This window comes from Centropristis striata, chromosome 6, assembly GCF_030273125.1.
Source record: "Centropristis striata isolate RG_2023a ecotype Rhode Island chromosome 6, C.striata_1.0, whole genome shotgun sequence".
Taxonomy (NCBI): Eukaryota; Metazoa; Chordata; class Actinopteri; order Perciformes; family Serranidae; genus Centropristis; species Centropristis striata.
The window spans coordinates 22,902,399-22,926,346 of NC_081522.1; the positions used below are offsets into that span (position 1 = coordinate 22,902,399).

At 37.3% G+C, this 23,948-nt stretch overlaps 3 protein-coding genes across 4 annotated transcripts in view; 1 reads left to right on the plus strand and 2 right to left on the minus strand.

The window, feature by feature from the left end:
* Nucleotides 1-17,389, minus strand: part of si:dkey-246g23.2 (solute carrier family 66 member 2) — an 89,161-nt gene extending 71,772 nt beyond the window's left edge. Inside the window, exons 1-3 of one of the 2 annotated variants that reach the window (XM_059334278.1) lie at nt 17,018-17,389; nt 12,019-12,285; nt 10,629-10,762 (exon numbers count right to left, since the gene is read on the minus strand). In XM_059334278.1, coding sequence (XP_059190261.1) covers nt 10,629-10,762; nt 12,019-12,227 — 343 coding nt within the window. In that variant the 5' untranslated portion in view covers nt 12,228-12,285; nt 17,018-17,389. Of the gene's footprint in view, nt 1-10,628; nt 10,763-12,018; nt 12,564-17,017 lie in introns of those variants that run through there. The other variant, XM_059334279.1, reaches the window with a different exon arrangement.
* A 23-nt stretch (nt 17,390-17,412) lies between these two features.
* On the plus strand, nt 17,413-20,657 carry hsbp1b (heat shock factor binding protein 1b). Its single transcript, XM_059334281.1, has 4 exons — nt 17,413-17,622; nt 18,824-18,890; nt 19,087-19,213; nt 19,411-20,657. Exons 1-3 carry the CDS (start codon nt 17,578-17,580, stop codon nt 19,206-19,208), a joined length of 234 nt encoding a protein of 77 aa, XP_059190264.1. The 5' UTR covers nt 17,413-17,577; the 3' UTR covers nt 19,209-19,213; nt 19,411-20,657.
* zgc:173742 (DNA topoisomerase I, mitochondrial) overlaps nt 20,213-23,948 on the minus strand; it is a 48,501-nt gene continuing 44,765 nt past the window's right edge. Inside the window, exons 16-20 of the mRNA XM_059334273.1 lie at nt 23,477-23,591; nt 22,680-22,807; nt 22,341-22,441; nt 21,623-21,772; nt 20,213-20,595 (exon numbers count right to left, since the gene is read on the minus strand). Of these exons, the coding sequence (XP_059190256.1) occupies nt 20,493-20,595; nt 21,623-21,772; nt 22,341-22,441; nt 22,680-22,807; nt 23,477-23,591 (597 nt within the window). The 3' untranslated portion in view covers nt 20,213-20,492. The remainder of the gene's footprint in view (nt 20,596-21,622; nt 21,773-22,340; nt 22,442-22,679; nt 22,808-23,476; nt 23,592-23,948) is intronic.

Here is a 23,948-nt window from a genome sequence, read left to right on the forward strand (position 1 = left end):
TTCTAGGCTACAGCTACAGGTGGTGCAAGATTGGGTACTTAAATATAAAGAGCTCATACTAAGCTTAACCCTTTGATGCACAACATGGGTCTAAAGTGACCCATATCATTTTTTTAGCTAAGTAGTTAGCTTAGCAAGCTACTTATCCAAGTAGTTAGCTATGTAATAATACAAAAACTTTTTTTCTTCATAAAGTATGAGAAGCAACATGGAAATACTGATCTGTTATCAAAAACAAGATATTTAAAGAATACTTGGAATATTCAATCATAAAATAAGTTGTTATCAAAAGATAGAGCACAGAAACACACAGTAGCATTAAATAACATGGGAAATGAATGAGGGTCATTTTGGACCCATGTTGCGCATTAGAAGGGGTGTCAATATGTTGTGCATCAAAGGGTTAAATAAAACACAATTCTAAGCTTCAGGTGATTCAGTACTGCAAACATAGTTATGAATATGATATGGCATTTCTACCAATAGAGCTTACTAAACGCTACACACTGGTCCTTTATAGAGAACTGTGATTTGGTTCCAGTGAGAACCGGTTCCAAACACAACACTTGCAGAATCATGGCAGAGAAATATAAATAGGGTCCAAAGCGTGGCTTCATTCATCAAGAAAAGAGTATGAGAATATTACACAACATGGGCATAAATTCCAGGAAAGCCATGAATTTGATACAGCATTCCAGTCAAGCAACATGTCTGTTATTGGAGGGTGATTATTCTATGTTATAATAACATTAGAGCCACAGAGGTAAGCTTTGTGCATATTTTTATTTAATCAAGATAACCCAAATGAAAAATGAAAACCCACGCACAAAAAAAGGATCAATAAGGGGATCTGTAATCAAGAATCAATAATGGCATCTTATCAGTTCTAATCTCTTGTTTTTTAAAAGCCAGTAGTCAGGTTGTGCTCTACCCGGTCCAACCAGTAGAGGACGATGTTGTTCCACATTGTTTTAAAAATGAACTTCTGGTTTCAACTCAACTCCTAAATTCTATTAATATTCAAAATGTAAATAATTCACAGAATAAAAGATGTAAGAATTTCCTCTTTTGCCTTAACTCTGGTTCCTCCAGTTCTTAAAATTTTCTACTTTCATTTGTTCAAAGTTAATTCTCTCCTTTCATAGCACCAAGCCTGACATCTAGCCTGAGGTCACATTTGTCTTTGAACATCATTTCTCCCCTCGCCCCCCCATCAGCCTCCCAATCCCTGTATCATGAGGTCAGCACTGTTACTGTGGCACCCTGGGGTGGCTAGTGGAAGTCACGGCAAAGTCATAACTCTGACTCAGCTCAGTGTAAAGGCCGTTACAAAGACTCTGCTGATGAAGCACAGAGGTTCTGATTTTAATATCCAAGTCAGCAAAACTTTCATTGACTTTAATTTGGTTCTGTGATCATAAATGTTCTTTGTAGTTGATAAGACATACCTTACAGTCAATTAGTTAACCCTTAATAGGGCACTCATTGAAATACTTGCAAATTCCAAATTTCAACCCTAGAGAATATTGGAGGATATTACATACAGCCAGAATGTGTAAAAAAAAAAAAAACATAAGGACCAGGGGGAGGGGGGTAATATTTTGAGAAAAAAGTTTATGAGATTTAAAGTGGTGAATCTGCGAAAAAAAAGTTGCTTTTTTCCCACCTTTTTCTTGTAAATCTGCGACTTTTTTCGTGCAGATTTGCCACTTTAAATCTCTTAAATCTGCAACTTTTTTCGTGCAGATTTGCCACTTTAAATCTCTTAAATCTGCAACTTTTTTTCTTGTAGATTTGCCACTTTAAATCCCTTAAATCTGTGATTTTTTTTCTTGTAGATTTGCCACTTTAATCTAGTACATTTGCAACTTTTTTCTCTAAATATTATTTTATTTATTACTCATTTATTACTCATTTTAGATATCCGCTGAAGTTACCAAATATAGTTCTTCGCCTGATAAAGGGTTAAGAATATATTTTAACCAGGGAATCATTTTTAACATGGTTTTATTGCCTATAATCTACATATTAAGTTTAAATATATTTGTGTTAATGTTAACAAAAACATTGTAATGGACTCGTGTTTTGCTGACTTTGCAGCTAAATTGCTATTCACTCACTCACTCTCTTTATCAGCTTCCACTTAAATTAAATGGCAAGACATAAATAAAAACGAATGCTCTTTCAGTGTGTTCATGTCAGCTGATGCTTGTGCTACGAGTGGTTTGTGTGTGTGCGTCCCTGGAAATGATTGGAATATGGAATTTCTATGGTCAAGTGAGGAAAAATGGGTCTGCATAATTTAAAACATCAAACTACTTCAACAGGAACATTTAACATGAAAAGAGCTATGTTTAGTACCTATATGTGTGTTTAAAGGCAGCTATTCTCAACCTTGGGGTCGGGACCCCAATTGGGGTCGCGAGATGATTTCTGGGGGTCGCCAAATCATTTTGGAAGTCAGCTCTGTCTCCACTGTGTTATTAAGTGTTCATGTGTTAATGTGTTTTAGTCCTTTGGTCATTTAATGTCTTTTTTTGGGTCATTTTGTGTCTTTTTTGGTCATTTAATGTCTTTTTTTGGTCATTTTGTGTCTTTTTTTGGTCATTTGGTGTCTTTTTTGGACATTTTGTGTCTTTTTTTGGTCATTTTGTGTCTTTTTTTGGTCATTTTGTTTCTTTTTTGGGTAATTTTGTGCTTCAATATTTGTCCAAAATTTGTCGTATCAACTGAGTTTGTATGATCTGAACTGTGCGTGTGAGATTGTGTTCAGTGAGCGGGGGTCGCGGACAACATGCATGTTAAATTGGGGGTTGCGACTCAAAAAGGTTGAGAACTACTGTTTAAAGGCATAGTGTGTGAGGTACGGCAGTTTTATGCGTCAGAATGAAATATAAACTTGCACAAGACGTTGCAAAACAAGCCAATTATTGTTAACACCATGATTACATCATCAATGGCAAGTAAAGGGTTGTGATAAAATACCTCACTGAGAAATAGTAAAAGTAAAATAACATAATGACCACCACTTGATGCAACACAACAATTATTCCCGAGGAGCTTCCTTCAGTCATGCTCACATGGCTCCATCCTCATATTGTTCTCCATTTCCTTGTATACAGCAGAAAGCAATCCTCGATTGTTTCCTGGCAACAATGATAAACACCTACACTTTGTTGGGGGAAGCATTATGTGAATGCACAACAGTAAACAAGTATAAAAGCAGACCAGCAGGCAAACTCATTGTGAAAAAGGCATGAATATGATTCTGTAAAGCATATTCAACTCATGTCAAAGCATGTATGATCACTGGAACGATGCAAAGCCAGCTGTATTCTGCAGAAAATAATTTGGCTGGACCCTGCATGAATCAAGGCAGCATGCCAGATATAGTCAGCAGCACACTGAATACCATTAAGCTTTGTTTATACCATAGACTGTATAAAAATAATGCATGAACATCATCCATTGGTTTATGGAGTTGAGTGGGGCCTCCACCTCCAGATAACAATATACACATTGTTTGTTATCCAACTGTGAATATGTTTTGTTTGTTTTGTTAATAAATGCTTCTTTTTTTGTTTAAATTGAGACTTTGTTATCATTGTGTCATTTTTATCATGTAAATGGAGGGAGAAAAGGCAATATCGGCTTCAAGAATCAGTCCAAAAAAATCAGCAGCACATATCAGGGATCGGTTAAGACTGATGTCAAAAGAATCCAACATGGTCTCACAGGAATCCGTGAAATAGCCACAGATTTGCTTAACTAGAAATCCGTGGAATAGCCACGGAATCACTCAAATTTCCGTGAAACTGACACGGATTTCGCTACAATGCAAGTTAATGACAGTCATATCCCGTGGCTATTCCAACATACGAAGAAATCATGTACATTCACTGAGTGAATATTTAGAAAATAAAACATATATTTCTCACTAGAAATGTGATCAAAATATATTTTTATGCAGAAACTAAGTCAAAATATTGATTTTTTTTCACTAAAAATGAGAGAACTGTCCGCCATGTTTTTTTGTTCTGACCGCTGGAACCTTAAAAGTCACGTGACTTGGAACAAACCAATAGGAACAAATATCCATGGAATAGCCACGGGATATGACTGTCATTAACTTGCATTGTAGCAAAAATCCGTGTCAGTTTCACGGAAATTTGAGTGATTCCGTGGCTATTCCACGGATTCCTGTGAGACCAGGTTAAAATGATCGGTATCGGCATCGGCATTAAAAAACCTGTATCAGTCGACAACTATTCAGCAGACACGTATGACTTAAATATTCCAGCCACCTGCTGTAATGCACTATGGCAAGAGACGCCTTCATAAGTAAGGAAATAGAAAATCAGAGCAGGTGGAAGCTGAGGGAAATCAGAACAACCAGCAACAACAGAATCAGCAGCGTAACCCGTAGCTGCAATGACAAGAGAGAATTCTCTATTTGATGTTTTCCCTCAGTTTGTGTTTTCCTATATGTGTGTGTGTTTTCCTTTAGGAAGTGAAAAAGGAGGTCAGTAAGTAGGGAACAGGTGTTGGCAGATCATTGATGACCCTGGAACGCCACACATGGACATCAGATGTCTCAGATGTCCCTCCTGAAAGGAGAAGTTAAAGGGAAGGAAGATGAAGAGAAGAGGTGGGAGCAGCTGAAACAGTAACAGAAGGACAGAAAGAAGAGAGAGGAGACAAGAAAGATAGCGGAGGAAGGTGGGAAAAAAGCAGGGAGGAGGACGAAGAAGAAGAAAAGATAAAGGGCAGAGAAGGCTGCTCGCTGGGTAGAAGTGACATGAAATGACAAGAGAGAAAGCTCGTCATGAAAGATCCTCAGAAAAAGTTTGGAGTCAGGCCAGCGTGCATCTTGGGGAGAAGAGACTACTTTACATACATACAATGTATACAGAATAGAGCTGCCCGCACAATACTAAAGTGTGACTACAGGACAAATATTATCTCCATGCACAAGGAACTTAATTGGTTATTGGTCAAAGACAGACTATTGTACTAATATTAATTGCTAATTGTTATGAGAAATATATCTGTCCTAAAAGCACCTTTTATTTTGTTTAAAAGCCTTGCTTTTAGTGCAGAGAGTCATAAATATATCACCAGACATGCAGCTGTAGGAAACTTTACATTACTTAAAGCAAGATCTAACGCCATCAAGCACACGTTTCTGTATAGAGGTATGAAAGAATGGAATTCACTGCCTAAAAATATCAAACTCACCACTAACATAAAGCAATTCAAAATATTAATAAAACAGTATTTATCAAAATAAGAAAACATGGTATATTTATATGTATGCAGTATATTTCTATAGATATATGATATGTGTCATTATAATGTATTTGCTGTAGAACGAAGGTGTATATACAACATATGTATTATGTGTTATTAGATTTTGTAATGATGTATACATATATGTAGAAATGTGTGTAATATGGATTAATATGTGAATAATTTTTGTTTTGTTTTATTTTTTATTTTTATTATGTTTTGTGTTTTTAACTGTATATTTGATACTGTTGGACCCCAGGAAGAATAGCTGTGGCTTTGCTGCAGCTAATGGGGATCTTAATAATAATAAACTATAAACTATGACCCTGATCTGTTGGCAGGACTTAGCGATGGAGGGATGGAGGAGGAGCAGTTGGGTTGTGATCTATTCTGGTCCTGACCCCACCATCCCCCATCGTACCCGTTGCTCTGTGAAACCGGACCTCAGGCCCGTCCTTCAGAGGGGGGGGGGCTTTATGTAAGAGGGCGGTCATGTTGTGTTTTAGTAACCGGGGTCATAACGGAAAAACTTGTGTGATTTGATCCAGAGCGGCGTCACTTTTAATCAATCATCTCTCTGTATCTAAGCCTTATTATCCACACATAGAACATCTTGTGAAGAAGCTGAGGTTAAAATTGGGTTTTTATTTTCGAAATAAGTCTTTTAATGTAAAAAAAACGTCTTGTCACTGCAACGTTTTTATCTGTGTTGGATTACGGAGATTTTTTGTACATGAATGCTGCTGCTCAATGTCTCAGAATGATTGATACCGTTTATCAGCTTCTTTGAGCTTCATTACACTGTAAGAAATGTCTGTAGATTTTACGGTGAAAAACTGGCGTAAAAAAGAGGCCGTAAAATGATAAATGGGTTAGTTCAGTTTCAGTAACAATGAAACACTGTAAATGTATAAATCAGCCAAAACAGTATTTTTTACAGGTGTAAAATACACTGGCAATATACTGGAATATATATATATATATATTCCAGTATATTGCCAGTGTATTTTACACCTGTAAAAAATACTGTTTTGGCTGATAACCTTTTTCTCACTGTTAAATGTACTAAACACCATATCACTAACAAAATATACTGTAATATTTAATGGTAAAAAAAAAAAAAGTAAATTCTAGTCAATTATATGGCAGAACAGCGTTTGTTTTGATGGCAAAACATTTTTTTTTAACGGGAAAATATGGAATAAAATGACAATCTTAAACATGAAATCTCTTTTTACCATAATATCAAAAAAGTTCTACCGTATTTATTACGGTAAAGTTCTGGTAACCACAGCTGCCAGTTTTTTACCGTAAAAACAAACATTTTTTTTACAGTGTACTAACTGTTAGATGTCCACTCACCATTGTGAATTATACTCTGGGGTAGGATGGCCTGCTCTGGCCACTCCAAGGGCTCAGAGTCATTGGTATACTTTCATTTATAAGGTAATATTGGGACTGCTGCCTTCGTACATCTGCAGCTTAATTACTGTGAGAAATGCTGGATCTTATTCTCTTCGTTCACAAGATCAGTTGTTGCTTTCTGTCCGTTTTTTCTCGTACGGAGTTGGGTAAAAGGGCATTTGTTTACTCTGCACCTTATGCTGGAATATGCGCCAGAAAGAATGGAAATTAACTGACTTTGTTTCTTTGAGCACTTTTAAATCCAAACTAAGAGTTATTGAGGCCAATTCCACAACATGCACTTGTTTCTCATGACGTGTTTAAGGTCTGTATGTTATGTAAATATGTAACTGTATTCTGTGTTTGCTGCCTCTTGGCCAGGGCTCCCTTGAAAAAGAGGTTCTTAATCTCAATGGGATATTCCCTGGTTAAATAAAGGTTAAATAAAAAATAAAATAAAAGTTTCTTTTGTTCAGACAAGGGAAAGTAGGAGATTTTTTTTATTTATTTATTTTTCCCACAAAAGATACGTCTCAGCGATCAGCTGACGCCTCTGAAGAAGTTGTCAGTCGAAACATGTCAGGTAAAAAAACATCTCCTACTTTCCTTTGTCTGAACAAAAGAAACTAAGGATAATATTCAGAAGTATCTAAGCCTGTTTAACACAGAGATGGCTCCCAGGCTGACTTATTGTCCAATGTATTTGCAACATGTGTGCAAATACTGGACACAGATAGATTAAAGCCTATGAAAATCATCATCCACCCTCAGAGAAAACACGCAATTCACCACTGCCAGTCGTCAGAAATGATAAAATTCACCATGAAAAAGTTTAAGCGTGGGCCTTAATAAAAATAAAAAAAGATGATGAGTAATACAGCAGCCTTTAGCTCAAACAAGAGAAGCAAAGATGCCAAAGATAAAGATGATCATTACTCTCTTGTCCAAACACACACAATCTCTCGTCTCTCAATCAAAAGTCAATTTAAAAGAATCCCCACTGACACAAGTGGACACACTTCCTGTTCTGCTTCATAAAGAAATATGTCCCTCCTTATAAATCAGTCAACATAAAATCAAACACTGATCATAATTTATGTCTTCAATAACGCACCCTGCTCTGCATGATCAGAGTATTACAAGACTCCATAATTCAATTTCCCTCCATGGGCTACTATCTTATAAAAATTGTACTAAGATTGAATTTCTGTCAGCCCATTTGCAAAAGCAATCAACTTGAGCATCTGTAAAGAACACAATTACCCATAAAAGACAGCAGCCTATAAAGAGTGACCCTGAAAATTATCTTGGAGGGGTTTCTCCCCTCTGCACACACACACACACACACACACACAGTTAGTTTTTGAGTCTTTTTTTGGTCATTTAATGTCTTTTTTTTGGTCATTTTGTGTCTTTTTTGGACATTTTGTGTCTTTTCTGGTCATTTTGTGTGTTATTTTGATCATTCTGTGGTCAATTTGTGTCTTTTTTGGTCATTTTATTTCTTTTTTGGGTCATTTTATGTCTTTTTTTGGTCATTTTGTGTCACAGTTAGTTTTAATGAGGTTTTAGAGTGAGTTTGCTATTTTTAGTTTAGTATTTATTTTTTTAAATGCTTTAGTTTTAGTTTAGTTTGTATCAGTTTTGGTTTTTGTAATGGGGTATTTGTTGGGTGGGAGATTAAAAGAGGTCACAGTAAATTTTGCCTTTATTTCCTTTGTCTTATCCATCTTCATTATGTATGGAAAAAGTTGACAAAGACGAAAACGAAGGACATTTTTTACTATAATTAGGGACCGAGCACTAACGGTGCGAGGACCCTATTGAAATCGGTCCGTTTATTAGGGACCGAGCACTAACGGTGCGAGGACACACACACACACACACACACACACACAAAGCAGAGTGGATGCAGATAGTTCATCTTAGCCCTCTCCATCTCCAATTCTCCATCACCTTGCACCAGTGTCCCATTCACACACACAGTTGTGCCCAGAATAGTCTAATCCCATGTGTGACAACACTGCAGCTAAACAATCCATAGGACATTTGTGCTTTGCCTTGCACTTTCTTACATAGCTTAATATCTGTGACTCAATTTCATTAGCCTCCAGGCTTCAACATAACCACCACACAGCAGCATCTGTTTTAACATCTAGTCACAACAAGCCTAAGGTGACTATTAAATAAAGAATAAGGTAGTGAATATCATATTTGTGGTAACTAAGTGGCTTTCACAGGAAAGGCATAATGAAAACAGCAGCCTTGCCAGTGAAGCTTTTCCAATGGCCCCCTCTTTTGGCAAGAAGTAGGAGTTGAAGCACTTGGCATCTAAACTGCTGACACAGAGAAGTACAGAGAAGCTGGAAATGCCACTCACTATCCTGAAGTCATTATGTGTAATTACTGAATACACTGTAGTGTAAAAGGTTTGTAGAAATAACAGTAAAACTCTGTCAAATACATCAGAAATAGGGCATAAAATGAAAAATTGTATATCACCGTATTAGACACTTTTAATTACCGTAAATCAAAGAATAGCGCAAAACTTTTACTTTTTTCTGTCATAAACTGGAAGAAACACACAGTTTTGCTGTAAAATATAACATTTTCATGCAAAATTTATGGAGAAATACCATGATGTGTGAATGAATGACACAATTACCCTAAAAATAACAGGATTATTCAGACTAAATTACAGTTTTGCTGATATTTACATTTAAATTTAGAATAGAAAATCCACTCACTGTCATTTTTATGGTGAAGTTCTGGCAACCACAGCTGCCGGTATTTTACCGTAAATTAAACAGATTATTTTTTACAGTGTACACATGACCGTGATTATGACACAATGTCAGTTTTTATTGTGTGGTTAGTTGTGTTTGTTGTCGGTCGAGATGGAACCAAGCATCCTTGTTTGAGTTCTTCACTAAGGCCCTTAATCATCCATGTGACCTGTTCACCGTGTTGTTTGGAGTGGCTAATCCAGATAGTGTAAAAAGTAGTTATGAAGCTATTAAAGGCTATCTCCCTTTCAACACTGTAAACCAGAAAGTTAATTCTACAATCTTGGAAATCTGAAAGGGCTCCTACATTTGAAATGTGGTTGAGAGAGCTGGGAAACGTATCACACTTGGAGAAAATCAGGTACATAATATCTACTAAAGAGGATGTCTTTTTTTAAAATATGGTATCCTTTTCTTGATTTAATGTCTAAAAACTGAATTAGTGTTATTCTGTTGCTGTGCCATTTATGTTATACCCATGTTTTGTTTGTCTAATGTCAAAAACTCTGTCAAAAAAAACAAACAAACATGTATTGTTCTGTGTAGCTCCACCAACTTTCTTTAATTTGTATATAGAATGTGTTTATATTTTTCTGTTATGAAAACAATAAAAATACACTACTGGTCAAAAGTTTTAGAACACACCAACTTTTCCAGAATTTAATTGAAAATGATGCAGTTTAATGTCTCAGTGTACTCTGAAATTAATGCACATTTGCAACATTTAAAATTCTTTTTTGAGCATGATAGTGTTTTGAAAGTAAAAAAAAGATTCAAAATCACATTTTATGATGAACTAAAGGACCAAAAAAAGACACAAAATGACTTACAAAGACATGAAAAGAATTCAAAAATGGACAAATAGCCCAAGACTCCATAGAGTTAAGTTGTTAACCCATTTCTTGTTCCCTGAAAAAGGCCTACTTGTATAATTCTGAAATGTACATTATTTTTCAGTTTTGGTTAAGCTTACCTTTTATTTTATTAACCTCTGGCAGTTCACCACTTACCTTTGTACCCTTTCAAGCTGTTCATTTGACTTGAACTGCTAGAATTTCAATAAAAAACTGGGAAAATTGGGGTGTTCTAAAACTTTTGACCGGTAGTGTAAATGCACACAAAAAAAAAAGATGGAACCAAGCTGGTTACCTGTAAGTCGGTGTTGCTTGGTGCTGACTCGGTTGGTGTTTTGGACGGTGCAGCAGAGTTGGAGCATGGCGAACATGGTGATGATCATCACCACACTCTGGAGCAGCAGGGTCAGCTCAAACTGCTTTCCTATCCTGCAAGGACACAACCAATAAAACCCCAGAGTTATTATAGGAGAGAATACAATCTAAAAATACACTTTAGAGACCTAATCAACGCGCCCTTTGCAATAAAAGTTAGGATAATAACAACAAATAGACAAGGTGTGCATCATCACAACATTTTATTAAGAAACAATACTGTACTAATCAATTATATGGGTGGGTTTTTCATTACAGGATATGTCATACAGGCTATATGTGGCACGGAAAGACCTTATAAATAATTCAATGTTCCAACCGGTTTCTATAAAGAATCTATAAAATTCTCACCTCTGCTTCTCCAGTTGGAACAATGACCCGTGCTCTCTGAAGTGTCAAACAATATGAGAAGCAGCATCCGTGTGAACGGCATACGGCTTTGCTTGTATTATGTATCAAATTTATTATGTGATTATATTCCTATTCCCTTCATTTCTGAGACTAAGACTGATCTAAGGCAGCAGTTCTCAACCTTTTTGAGTCGCGACCCCCAATTTAACATGCATGTTGTCCACGACCCCCGCTCACTGAACAGAATCTCAGACGCACAGTTCAGATCACCCAAAAGAGAAACAAAATGACCAAAAAAAGTAAACAAAATGACCAAAAAAGACACAAAATTACCAAAAAGACACAAAATGACCAAAGAAGACACAAAATGACAAAAAAGACACAAATTGACTAAAAAAGACACAAAATGACCAGGAAAGACACAAAATGACTAAAAAAAGATACAAAATGACTAAAAAAAGACACAAAATGACCAGAAAAGACACAAAATGACCAAAAAGACACAAAATGACAAAAAGACACAAAATGACCAAAAAAGAGACACAAATTGACCAAAAAAAGACATAAAATGACCAAAAAAAGAAACAAAATGACCAAAAAAGACACAAATTGACCACAAAACGACCCAAAAAATAGACATTAAATGACCAGAAACATAAAAAATGACTAAAAAAAAAGATACAAAATGACTAAAAAAAGACACAAAATGACCAAAAAGACTAAAACACATTAACACATGAACACTTTAACACAGTGGAGACAGAGCTGACTTCCTAAATGATTTGGCGACCCCCAGAAATCATCTTGCGACCCCAATTGGGGTCCTGACCCCAAGGTTGAGAACAGCTGATCTAAGGGATGACTTTCAACTAGCATGTGTTTCCTTCCAAAGGAGAAAAAGAAAAAAAAAAAGCAGGCAGAAAACAACAACAACCCCGGCCTCTCCCTGTCTTCCTCACCAGAAGAATATGCGCAGGATGTTGGCTATGAGCAGCACCAGGCAGACTCTGGTGGAGAAGCCCTCGCTGTTGCTGCTCCTCTGGATGTCTTGGTACTGGGGCACATACGGCAGGGCGCCGCCGAACACCATGACGCAGGACGCCATCCAGGACAGCAACGACCACGAGCCGTCCATGTCCTCCTCCTGCAGAACGTCCTCTGCATCCATCGCACCGGGAGAAGCTCAGGGAGGTCCGGGGGGTCTGAAGGTTGCACCTGGGAGGCAGCTGAATAAAAGGGACATAATGGGAGATCATATCAGAAATTTTATTGAGTAGGATAAACCCCTTGAGAGGAATCCTCTCGTTTTCGAGGGGGTCCTAAAGTACATTACAAAACAAAACACTCAACAATTTACAGACATACAACAACAAAGACAACAGGCATCAACACAAACATAACAAACAAAAAATGAACACAAGAATGAACACAAGAATAATCACAACCTCTCAATAACATTAGCCTAGTAAAACTGAAAGAAGTAACATAATATTATTGTAACTTGAAATTGCATTTTTAAAAATAAAAAAAATAAAAAATAAATATGACATAATATTATCTGAAACATGTGCAGTTTAACTCAAAATAAGAAGACAGGGCATATTTAAAACTATGAAAAGACGTCAATGATCGTATGTTTAAAGGAAGATTATTCCAGTCCGATGGCGCTTTGAACTTAAATGCTCAGATCAGCAGAGTCAAGTCAAGTCAAGTCAAGTCAAGTCAGATTTATTTATATAGCGCATTTACAGACGGCTGAGCCGCACCAAAGTGCTTCACATAAAAGTGCAAGAAAGTGCAATAAAATACAGAATTGACAAAATTGACAAAGGTAACAAAGAAAACAAAAACTAAACAAAATTCAGTTTAAAATAAATTAAAAGAAGATGGGATATTTTTTAAAAGCAATGGCACATGGACGATATGGCACAGCCCTACCTGAAATTAACATTCCCCAAGCCCATCAGCAGTAAAACTTATTAAGCTGATTATATTTAAATACCTACATTATGTATGCAACAGTTTGTTAAAAATACCTGTCCCTGCTGACTACACTCTCTCTCTTTTACCACAAACGAATCTCACCACCTGCACACTCTCTAACACAGTAGTTCTCAACCTTTTTTAAATCACGACCCCCAATTTAACATGCATGTTGTCCGCGACAACCTCTTCTTTTTGCTTGTTTTTATTTTTTCCGCTGTGCTCACTGAACAGAATGTCACGCACACAGTTCAGATCAAACAAACGAATAATGAAGCAGACAAAAACTAAAACATCTCCCTGTCTGAAATTATGCAATTTAATATTAATTTTGTGCATTTATATTTTTTCCAAAATGATTTGGCGACCCCCAGAAATCATCTCGGGACCCCAATTGGGGTCGGGACCCCAAGGTTGAGAATGGCTGCTCTAACAGACTCATTCTTCTCAACTGTTGCACAAATAAGTACAAGAACTCCTTCCTGCTCTGAACTGTTTAAACTGCTCCCCATTATGGACAGCCCTCCACACAACATGTAATAATGTGGGTCAGTTTATTTGTTCTACCACAGTTTTGCACAGATTTTCAGATTTTTTCACAGATTTTTCTTATGTTCTCTGATTATCCCTTTTATGTAGATATTGTATCGTGCTTTCTTATTTGTTTTATTTTTAGTCTATTTCATTTTATATGTTAATTCCATTTATATATTTCCTTATGTTCCTGTGTCTTATTCCGTTTATGCTGCTAACACCAAGTTTCCGTTTTCCCTTGTGGATTAATAATGTATATCTATCTATCTATCTATCTATCTATCTATCTATCTATCTATCTATCTATCTATCTATCTATCTATCTATCTATCTATCTATCTATCTATCTATCTATCTATCTATGGATACAGGACAATGGATCTGGCCTTAAGGAAAAACATACACACTATAATATAACCATCTTTTTCAAACTGCTTAGGTTATAGAGTCCACAGAAGACAGTTTGCTGATATTCTTATCTGTCTTATCATGCACAACAGCAGCAACATTCAGTAGAGCATGTGCTACTCTTCCTACTGTGCATTAAAGCTAACTGTGCATGACTTTAACATATAAATTAAAGTCTGTTACATTCAAGCCCTTGCCAAACGAGTTCACATAATGCTGATCAAGCCTATCCGTGCCAAGGAAGTCTCTCAGACAGACACCAGAGTTTTGATATCTGCAGCAATTCCCCTGAGCTGTTGCATGAAAATACTTGAAGAGAGGACTCCTGGGGACCGGTCAGAGGCAGCGAGCTCACCTGAAGGCAGACATCATGAGGACATGCTGAAAGTTTCTTACTGCCAGAGGGTGGAGACAAAAGCTCTGCAGCTTTAAAAGCTGCACTGTAATAAATGATTCTGTAGTCATTTAATTTTACTTAACATATTTGATAAAATGTATCAAATATAAATGTCCTTGACTTTGAGGCAGTTGTTTAAGTAACTTTAATATAAAAATGTTTGAGATAGAATCTACTTATTTTGATCACATTAAATATAATCTTTATGTGTATGTAATTCTAAATCAAGAGAATTTTGAATGAATCCAACACAATAGAATTAGTCAGTTTTTAATTGACAGGCACTTCCTGTTAAGTTGTTATTAACTCAACTTGTAACATAGTTAGATTTAATTAATAATATTGCGTGCAATCTGTTGCCTCAATTTTATTGAGTAGCTATTGTTGATCTTTTTTTTTTTTTTACAGTGTGTGAAACTACCATGTGTTTTTCTCTATTATATCTACTGTACATATTTATCTAATTTATTTCGGCATCACTTTGTGTTTTTAGGTTGAGCATGCTAGTATTTTCCTTTCCCTACATTTCTTATGGTAACCAGCATTGCATTTTTCATTATGAATTGCTTGATATGAATTATTTTAATTATCTAGTACAACATTGGGCAGTTTAAGCTTCAAAACCTCCACAACTTGTTTGCTTTGCAACTATGATTATTTAAATCATTTATGGAGCAATATATTAAGTCATCAAATAAGAATGTTGTATGGGCAGTGGTGAATTGTGAATATAACAAGTGCAAGTACAAAGTGTACTGTACATTCTACCACTTAATGTACAAATACTGACAATGTATATATATATATATATATATATATATATATATACAAAACCGATATCTAACAGCTCCACTTACCAGTAGATACACTGATTTGAAAACAAGTCTGTTATAGCCATATAGTCATTTTCAGTCCTGTAAATTGTGCAGGACTCAAAGACAGAGTAGGCAAAGCACCACTTTAATATTAAAGGATTATATAATGTTATGTAAGTTTAATTAGTAACTAATTATACTGTATGAATATATTTTGATATCATCACATACTTTTGATATCATTACATTGACATAAGTAGTAATGCAGCATCACACATTTACAGAAAGTTACAGAGAAGGATAGCGATCAGGGAAATGAAGTCAAAGATGTGGAAATGTTGCACAGAGAGTGGGTAAGTAGAGTGCAAGGAAAGGTTAAATGTCTACTGCTAAATACCCCCCAGGTTCTTCTGTCATATATTATTACCAAACTAGTTTAGGTGCTTAAGTGCTCAAATAGTTAAAACATGTTTTCACCAAGTACCAGCAGGAATTATTGAGGGGATAATAATGTTGATTACTAAAGGTAAAGAATCCAGAGCGTCCTACAAAACAAATAGTGATTCATTACATTTCAGACAATGTGATTTTGTAATACAGATAAACAGCTCCTTGGAAATGGGAATGGCATGTGGGCATGTTTGTGAAGGAGCCAGTATGTTGCTGTGTACACAAAACTGTGACCTACAAATACTGAACAAATGGTGAGAACTAGCGTGCCATAATTCATGTGTGAATTACAGCAGTTGTGGCAGTGTGATAACAATAACAGTGGGATTTTTCACTGTCAAGCCTAAAACTGAGAGCCAGCATTAAACCCTTGTTCCCATACATATTTGTCAGTCAGTGTCAGCTGACAAGTCACTCAGTGTGGCTTAGAGAGCCAGTCAACACAATCATGAGGAAAAAAAACCAACCACTCACCAGTAAGTTCTCTGGTAGTGAGGTTTTATCACACTTTGTGTATGATTGCTGATAGTTTCAACACACAAAAACCAGAGATGCAACTGCACTTCAGTTGAATGGGGTCTGATTACCCATTAGACATCTGTTATTTCACATAACTCAACTGAAAGTAAAGACATGATGACATCAATATTCCAACCAACCAATTTTCCTGCTTTGGAGCGTAGAGCCAGGCAGGTGGATCTAGTGGAGCAGAAGCCAATTCCCAAGTTATGTGTAGGTCTTCCTGTCACTTCTAGAGCATTTAAATGGCTTATTATCAATGCAAGGCAAAATCCAAAACTGCAAAACAAATCAGCCTTTGACACAACAGTGTCTTTTTTATAGGTTTGCAACAGTTAAACATTACACAAGAACTTAACAAGGTGTCTTCAGCTATTTCCTTCTGTCTGGTTGTAGAAGTAGACCATCACAGACACACACACACACACACACACACACTGCAGGCGCCTTATGTGTTGGGCCACCTCTAGAAACAGGACATGCGGTTATGCAAGCAAAGCATAGCTTCATGGGGTTGGGTCACTAACATGCCTGAACATACAGGCATCAATTTTTGGCTACTGGGCAACTACAGTAACAGCAAGCAAAGGTCCACTCAACACACCGCCTGGTTACACTGTTATAGGCTGATATAAGTACACAGGGTAGGTTGAACGTATCGAATTCACCAAACTGAAAGTCTCTTTGTTTTAAAAGGGTGATTTTTGTTTTTTTAAAAGCGCACTCGGGCTCGAAGGCACGATGCCCGATGTCATATATCTCCCCATATACAGTTTTATGTCTGCCTTAGTAGCAGAATTTAATATTCAACGTTTTATATGTAAAATATATACAATTTCCCACTTTACTTACCAGTCGCATTCATTCACTTTCCTCCAGCTTATAAAAAAATCCTAACTAGCACACTCAAAAGGTTGTTTCAGCGTCTAACACACCGGGTTCCCTGGCAGCTCAAACTTTCAAATCCCAACTCGTTCTCAAGAGAGGAGACGTGCACGCGCTTGCAGGCACAAATACACACCCGCGCGCAGATCCATCGTTGTTCACTATTACATTTAGCCTTACCGAATTCCAACATTAAACATGCAGGGCGTTAAGGAACTTAATTGGATGCAACTGGTGAAAATGCTTTGAATAAATGCGCTTTATGGTCTTCTTGAGGCGTAAACAAAACTACTAGGTACTACTGTACACGCTCCTCATCCAAAACTCAATGTTCCACATATCTTTGCACGGTGGCTCAACTCTCGCGATATTTTGTTTTTGTGGAACAGCTGACTGTGCGGTGGGTGGTGCAAGCAAGGGATTGCTATCTATTCCGAACAGTTTCAAAGCTGAGAGTGAAAACAATCGGCAGACAGCTTCTTCAATTTTAGTATTGTGTAGGCAGCGATAATTATTTACACTACAACATGGCTGAGACGGATCCCAAGTCGGTGCAGGACCTGACCAATGTGGTGAGTCGTGATCGTGATGCCAAGCTAGCGTTAGCCACAGCAGCCTAGCCTAGCAGAATGCTAACGGTGGCACACTCTCGTTAGCTGGTTGGCAAGCTAAGGTTTGCAAATAGCCGTGTTTGTAGCATTTCGTGTTATTTATATGGTATTATGGTTAATTAGCTTCACGTGCATGGTGTGTTTAGTTTGTTTACTGAAGCCTGGACGTCCCGACTGCTGTTCGTCGCGTTATGTTACGTAAATGGTCAGTTGGTATTTACATGACATCACCAAATCAAAACCGAGTAAACCGCATAGCATGACATAAACACAAGTTCTGCTGCTGTGTAACGTTACTCCTGTAGAGTGTCTTGTTCTATCAAATTTAATAACGCAGTTTCACTCAAAAGGAGATGCAAAATAACATGAAGTGTGTAAAGGAAACATTTAGCTGGGTAATGTTTCCTAGTGTTGTCATGGAGATGAGCATTAGGAAGATACTTCAAACTACAGTTACCCTCCCAAACTTTTAATACCTCACCATGGTAGTTCTTTCCCCTTTTTTTCTTGGATATTCTCCATAAACTTTTGTATTCACCTGGTTTGAGCTTCTTTCGAACCTTTTCCCCAAGGACGCCCAATTATGTTTTTTCGAATTTAACACCATGATTTGGTCTCAATTGGATCTCACTGCCTTTTGGGGTTAGAGTACCTCTTTACCATAAGTCTTTGGCATCTGAAGAATTAAAAATATATTATAAATGAATAATCAGTTGCCTGGGGGGGCAGATGACACTTTAGAAACCACTGTCACAGAGCCACATTATTTATTATCTTTATGATTGGAAGCAATGCATCAATATAGTGGGAATCCATTTTGCATTCATTGCTCTGCACATATGCTTATCACAGTCCTCCAGTGGTTACTGAGCTTTTAGATTGTTGTCAAGGAAACTAGATACCTTATGCTACCATTGCCCTGCTGTTTTTTTTTTCTTCTTTTTTTAATTCTTAAACCACAGGCATGGTTTATTTGAGTGGGAGTGTTGTTTTTCAATGACAGAGTTATTGTAGCTAGTAAATACGCCACTGACACTCTTGATAATGTCATCCTCAAATTAAACTGGTATATTTGATGTAAGGCTACCCAACTTCAATTGGTAGATATTTTTTATTTTTGGCTTCATTGGTGTACTTACAGTATTTATGGTTTGCTTCACAGGTCCAGACACTGCTGCAACAGATGCAGGACAAGTTCCAGACCATGTCAGACCAGATCATCGGGAGGAATATCCTAAATAATCATTTAAAATGCAAACAATTAATTGTCATTGATTAAAGGCATTAATGTTCTGGATTTCAATCTACTTAAATATAATTGAATAATGAATTGATATCTTAATGGTGGACTGACTGACTGACCTAGACATAATTTCACCCAACTTTGAGTTCTTCTGCTGTAATGTGCCTTAACTGCTTCTCCACTTGATGAGATGAGCACGCGCATTGATGACTTGGAGAAGAACATCGCTGACCTGATGACCCAGGCTGGTGTTGAAGAGATTGAGGCAGCACCGGAAAAGGCTAAAGAGGGTCAAGGCTCTTAATGAAGGTAAGCCGTAGAGCAATCTAGCTTCGGAAACAGCACAACGCTGGTTTGCTCTAATAGCTTTTATTCATGCTTTTCATTTTGCTTCGGGATCTATGGTTGTTTCCCTTCTGTACATACTGACTCATAAATCTTAAGAATGTATAGATATCAGAAGAGATTTTGTTTTACATATATCCTTTGTTTTGTGTGTCCTGCAGGTTATGAAGTATTACGGTGTGAAGTCGGTCCTATATTCAGGAGCAGAAGACTTTTCCATTATGAAAATGACTTCTATTGATTTGATGTGTCGTTGTGTGAAATGCTTTTTTATATATTGAATATTGTGATAAACGGTTACAGTTATGTAATGACTTGAAAAGTTGAACGTTATTTGTAAGCTAGAATAGTGTGATTTGCCCTTCAGAACTTATGGATTTTTGTGCACAGACCTGGAGGTTATTTGGCTACCATCATATATCATAATTAATTAAATCCCAGGAGGTGATGGGGGACAGTTTTGCCCGAGCCTGTACTGAGAAGTTCCACCTGCAGGCTAACAGGCCAGTAGAACCTCCATCCCTACCACCTTGGGAAATAGGTGCAGGTAACATCTGAAGCCAGTAGTGTTTTACAAACAGCGCTGTTACTACCAAGGTCTGGGATGCATTCCAATTTCAACTGATTTTCTTCTATTAAAGCTATTTAATACAACACTGTCTGTCCTGTATTACACAATTAATAGTTGGCCAGGTGCTGAGTGAATTTTTTAAAATAGAAATATAACTCCTAGGTGCTCAGTGTTTTTCTGTATTTATTTTTTTAACCAAGAGTTGTATTTTATCATCCAAATTATCTGGAATGTCTCAGTGTTGCATGTTTTCTTCTCCTCTACATTGTTTACAACGTTTGGAAGTTACATTTTAGAAATACACTTAATGGTCAACTGAGCTGGGAAATTGGGAATTTATCTTCTATAATGCTCAAGAAGATGTTTTTATCTGACAATAAATGTGGGTCGAATTAGAGGTAACTGCAGCAATGTTCACTAAAAAGTGTGGTACTTTACTGCACAGTAGGAACCTTTATTCAAATTAGTGCAAACACAAAATTTACAAGCAAAAGTAATCAACAAAATTAAGTGCCAAAAGCATCAAACAAATGAACAGTAAACAATCATGAATTACAAGACCAGTAGTCTGAACATATTAAGAATACAATGTTAAAGTTCTGTATGTATTATAAGATTCCTTAATTGCATCTTAGTATGAGTTAATGAGACTGGGGTTTTAGATGTGTAAACTCAGAACTGAAAGTCTGCCTCCGTCATGTCGATGGCCCAGGCGAACTTGTCCCTTTGGCTCTTATTGTAGATTTTTTCTACAGGTACCTCCATGTTGTTACACCTAAATGAATGGAATTAACGATTGTTAAGCATAATCTGCAAAATAAATAGTTTCACCCACCAGTTAATCTCAAAATCCTTTCTCTTAACAAGCACAACAATCATTCAGATGGAGAATATAAACACATGGATAGAATAATAGAAATGTTAGAATTAAATGCAAATAGAGAATGGGCTGTGCATGAGTGGAAAATGATTTAATATACTTATTCCAACCACACAGACAGATTTTGAACATTAAACAAGTCTTATTTTCACATTTGTTAAATTAAAAACTACAAAAACAATGTTCAAACTGATGTTTTTTTTGTTGTAAAAATACTCATGCATAATTTCTATTTACAAAGCTTCTGAAATTATTTGGGAATCAAGGTTGTACGCTGATCTTTTATGCCCATTTAGTATAGAGGGGGGTTATAGGAAAGAAACTGATTACTGACATCCGTGCTTTTACTCTACGACTGAAGGTGAACAAACTATTCTATCAGACTTCATGGCTAAAGTTACACTATTTTGCCATGAGGCAAGGAAGGAAATCAATAGAGTATGTTGTGTAAAAACATTTGAGGAACAAATGTCTTATTTCCACTATAAATTCTACATCCCGGTAGTCTTATTGTAGAAGTCAAAGTAAATCATTGCTATGAATTTGTTATTACTTTACTATAAATGCTGTGTTGCTCTCCACATTGGGTGACTGTTTTTCCAGAAAGACTGGTTAGTCCGTGGGTGGTTTGTTTACACATTTTGAGCCTGCTGTTAGTCATGTAACTCAGGTTACTATGGTGATTTTCACTGATTGAAAGTGAACCAGCTTCACAATAATTAACTGTCTGACTCAATGGTTTTACATTGTGACACAGGCCCAGGTTGAGGAGGCCCGGGTGGTTCTATTAGAAAACCCACAACTGTCTGTGTGCTTTCACACTGGCACACAGGTGGACAGATTCAGCCAGCAAGTTTGTAAAACTCTTCTCACCAAGGCATTAAGGTTGTCCAGCAGGGCCATGTATTAAGTATTCACTCACCAAGCCACGCTGATGCGTGGGTCCAGGTAGTTGAGCTTTGAGGTACCCAGTGCAATCTGTTTGTTTTCTTCTCTGTCAGTCGCCTGGACCTCCATCTTCAGTAGCTGCTCCTCACAGCGCTTCACTGCTGCCTTCTTCCGCTCCACCAGCCTGACAGAAACAACATTCACAAAGGCAGGTGCAATAGAGTCAGACACCTCTGATAGAAATGTGATGCCAGATTTGGTCTTATGTGAATTCTTTCCACAGTTGCAGGAAAGAAAAAGGGATTGTGCTTTTGTCAGTATGCTGCCTTATTCAGACATTGTCTGTAAATAATAAGTAGTAGGTTATATTTTACCTGCAGACATATGCATGTACAAAAGAGTCAATGTTGTAAAACAGTTTAAACATTTTTAATTGGGAAATCTCACCAGACTGGACAGAACCAAGCGTTCATTACCTTTTCAATACTCAACCCTACATGGTGTTCTCTGAGGTCTAAATAGCCAGTGTATAAACATTTTGATTAGAAATTATAGGCAATACTGTAATGTACAACCTACAGAGTGTTTGTAATTGTTTCTGGCTCTAGGCACAATCTGCAAATTAACAGCAGGGCTACCACCATAATGAACATGGTCAAAGACTTGCATTTACTATAGCTTTACACACACACACACACACACACACACACACTCTATTGTACTTCTATCTTTGTCACTACTGTGACTCTTACGTCTGCAGCTTGGGGTCTGAGCTGCCTTTGGTCTTGGCTTCCTTCTTGGCCTGTTTCAGCTCTGTCTTTGCTAGGGCCAGAGTTTCCTTTCGTGCATCAATCTGGGTGGAGCATAAGAACAAAGCCATGCTGTTATTTTTGGACCGTTAGCTTCCAAATATCACTGACTAAGCTGAAAAGGTTACGAGTTAAGATTCACTGTCTCTTTAAATCTGGCCTGGCCTTCTTTAAATAAATTGTGACAGACATGACACAAGAACATAAAAAAAAAACCGGCATCACCTAAATGTTTATGTGATGAATGATTGCGTCCAATAAACCAAGTCAAGCTGTTCTTACCTTGGCCTGAAGGTTAGCCATAGACTGATCAAAGGTCTTTGGCGGCGCCCGCTGGTGGTTACACAGAATGGCAACTGCTCTGTTGGCCCTGTTATAGGACAGCATTTTCTCTGCCACATTGTCAGACTCTTTGGAGAGTTACAGAACAGTCATTTGCATTTTGACAGGAAAATCCCACTGAGAACACATATCTGACCAGAATTATGCACAGATATTTAAAAGACAAAATCATGTGACAGACGATGTTATAGCCCACCCACCATCTGCACCACAAATCTTGACCTTGAACACTCGCACGCACACAATTACGTGTTGCTTCCATTTCATCCCTACTAGCTTCATCTATTCTTCCTGGGGTCCGCGCAACACACACTACAACCACATGCTATCCTGCAGATTGGCTCTCAGTGGCAATCCAGAAATGAGAACAGAGTGTGACACTTCTATCTCTGAATGAGAAACGGTGGCAGAGGCAGCCAATGGGACCCTGATAAGAGTGATGCAGAGACGCACAGCACTGGGTGCAGTGATAATGAACTCCTGCCATGGCTGGAAAAGCTGATTGACATCAGGGTATCTTAAATCAAGCGAGCTAAAAATAAAAAATGTCAAAAGTGTGGCGGTGTTATCATGAGACTCCATGACACAAGCAGTCAGGTAATAAGACAGTGATAAGGGCCAGACTGATAAAAGGCTATAGTGTTAAAGATACTGATACCTGTCTATCTGCTTAGGAATATAAGCCTGTTAGACTGTTGTTAGGCTGCTTCATAGCGTAGTGAGTTTGTGTGACTTACTGTTTGTGAGCTCTTTGAGCTGCTGCTGTAAGGTGATGGAAGCGTTGTACGTCCTGAAGACCTTCGCAGTCAGACCGGGCATCAGAGAGCTCAGGTGCTTGTTCAGCATGCCCGTCTAAAATGAGAAATGTGGGGAGATGGTCAAAGAGAAACACATTCACGTCAGAACAAATACACTGTCATCACAAAACCACTGACTGAATCAAACTCTACCACTAGGTGGCACTGTGGCATTGTACTACTGCAGCATTTAGAGCCTCTGTAAATGTACCGTAACAAATAAAAACACATAAAACACCATCTCGGCCTTCATTATCATCATCATCCATTAGAGCAGGGAGATTAAAAAAGATCACAGTACTATTTCCCCTCTGACATTTCGCTAGGTATTATAACAAGTTAGAGCTGTCATAGCCAGTGGTTAGATAGCCATTAGCTCCTGTCAAATGGCTGCAGCTTCAACAGAAACAGC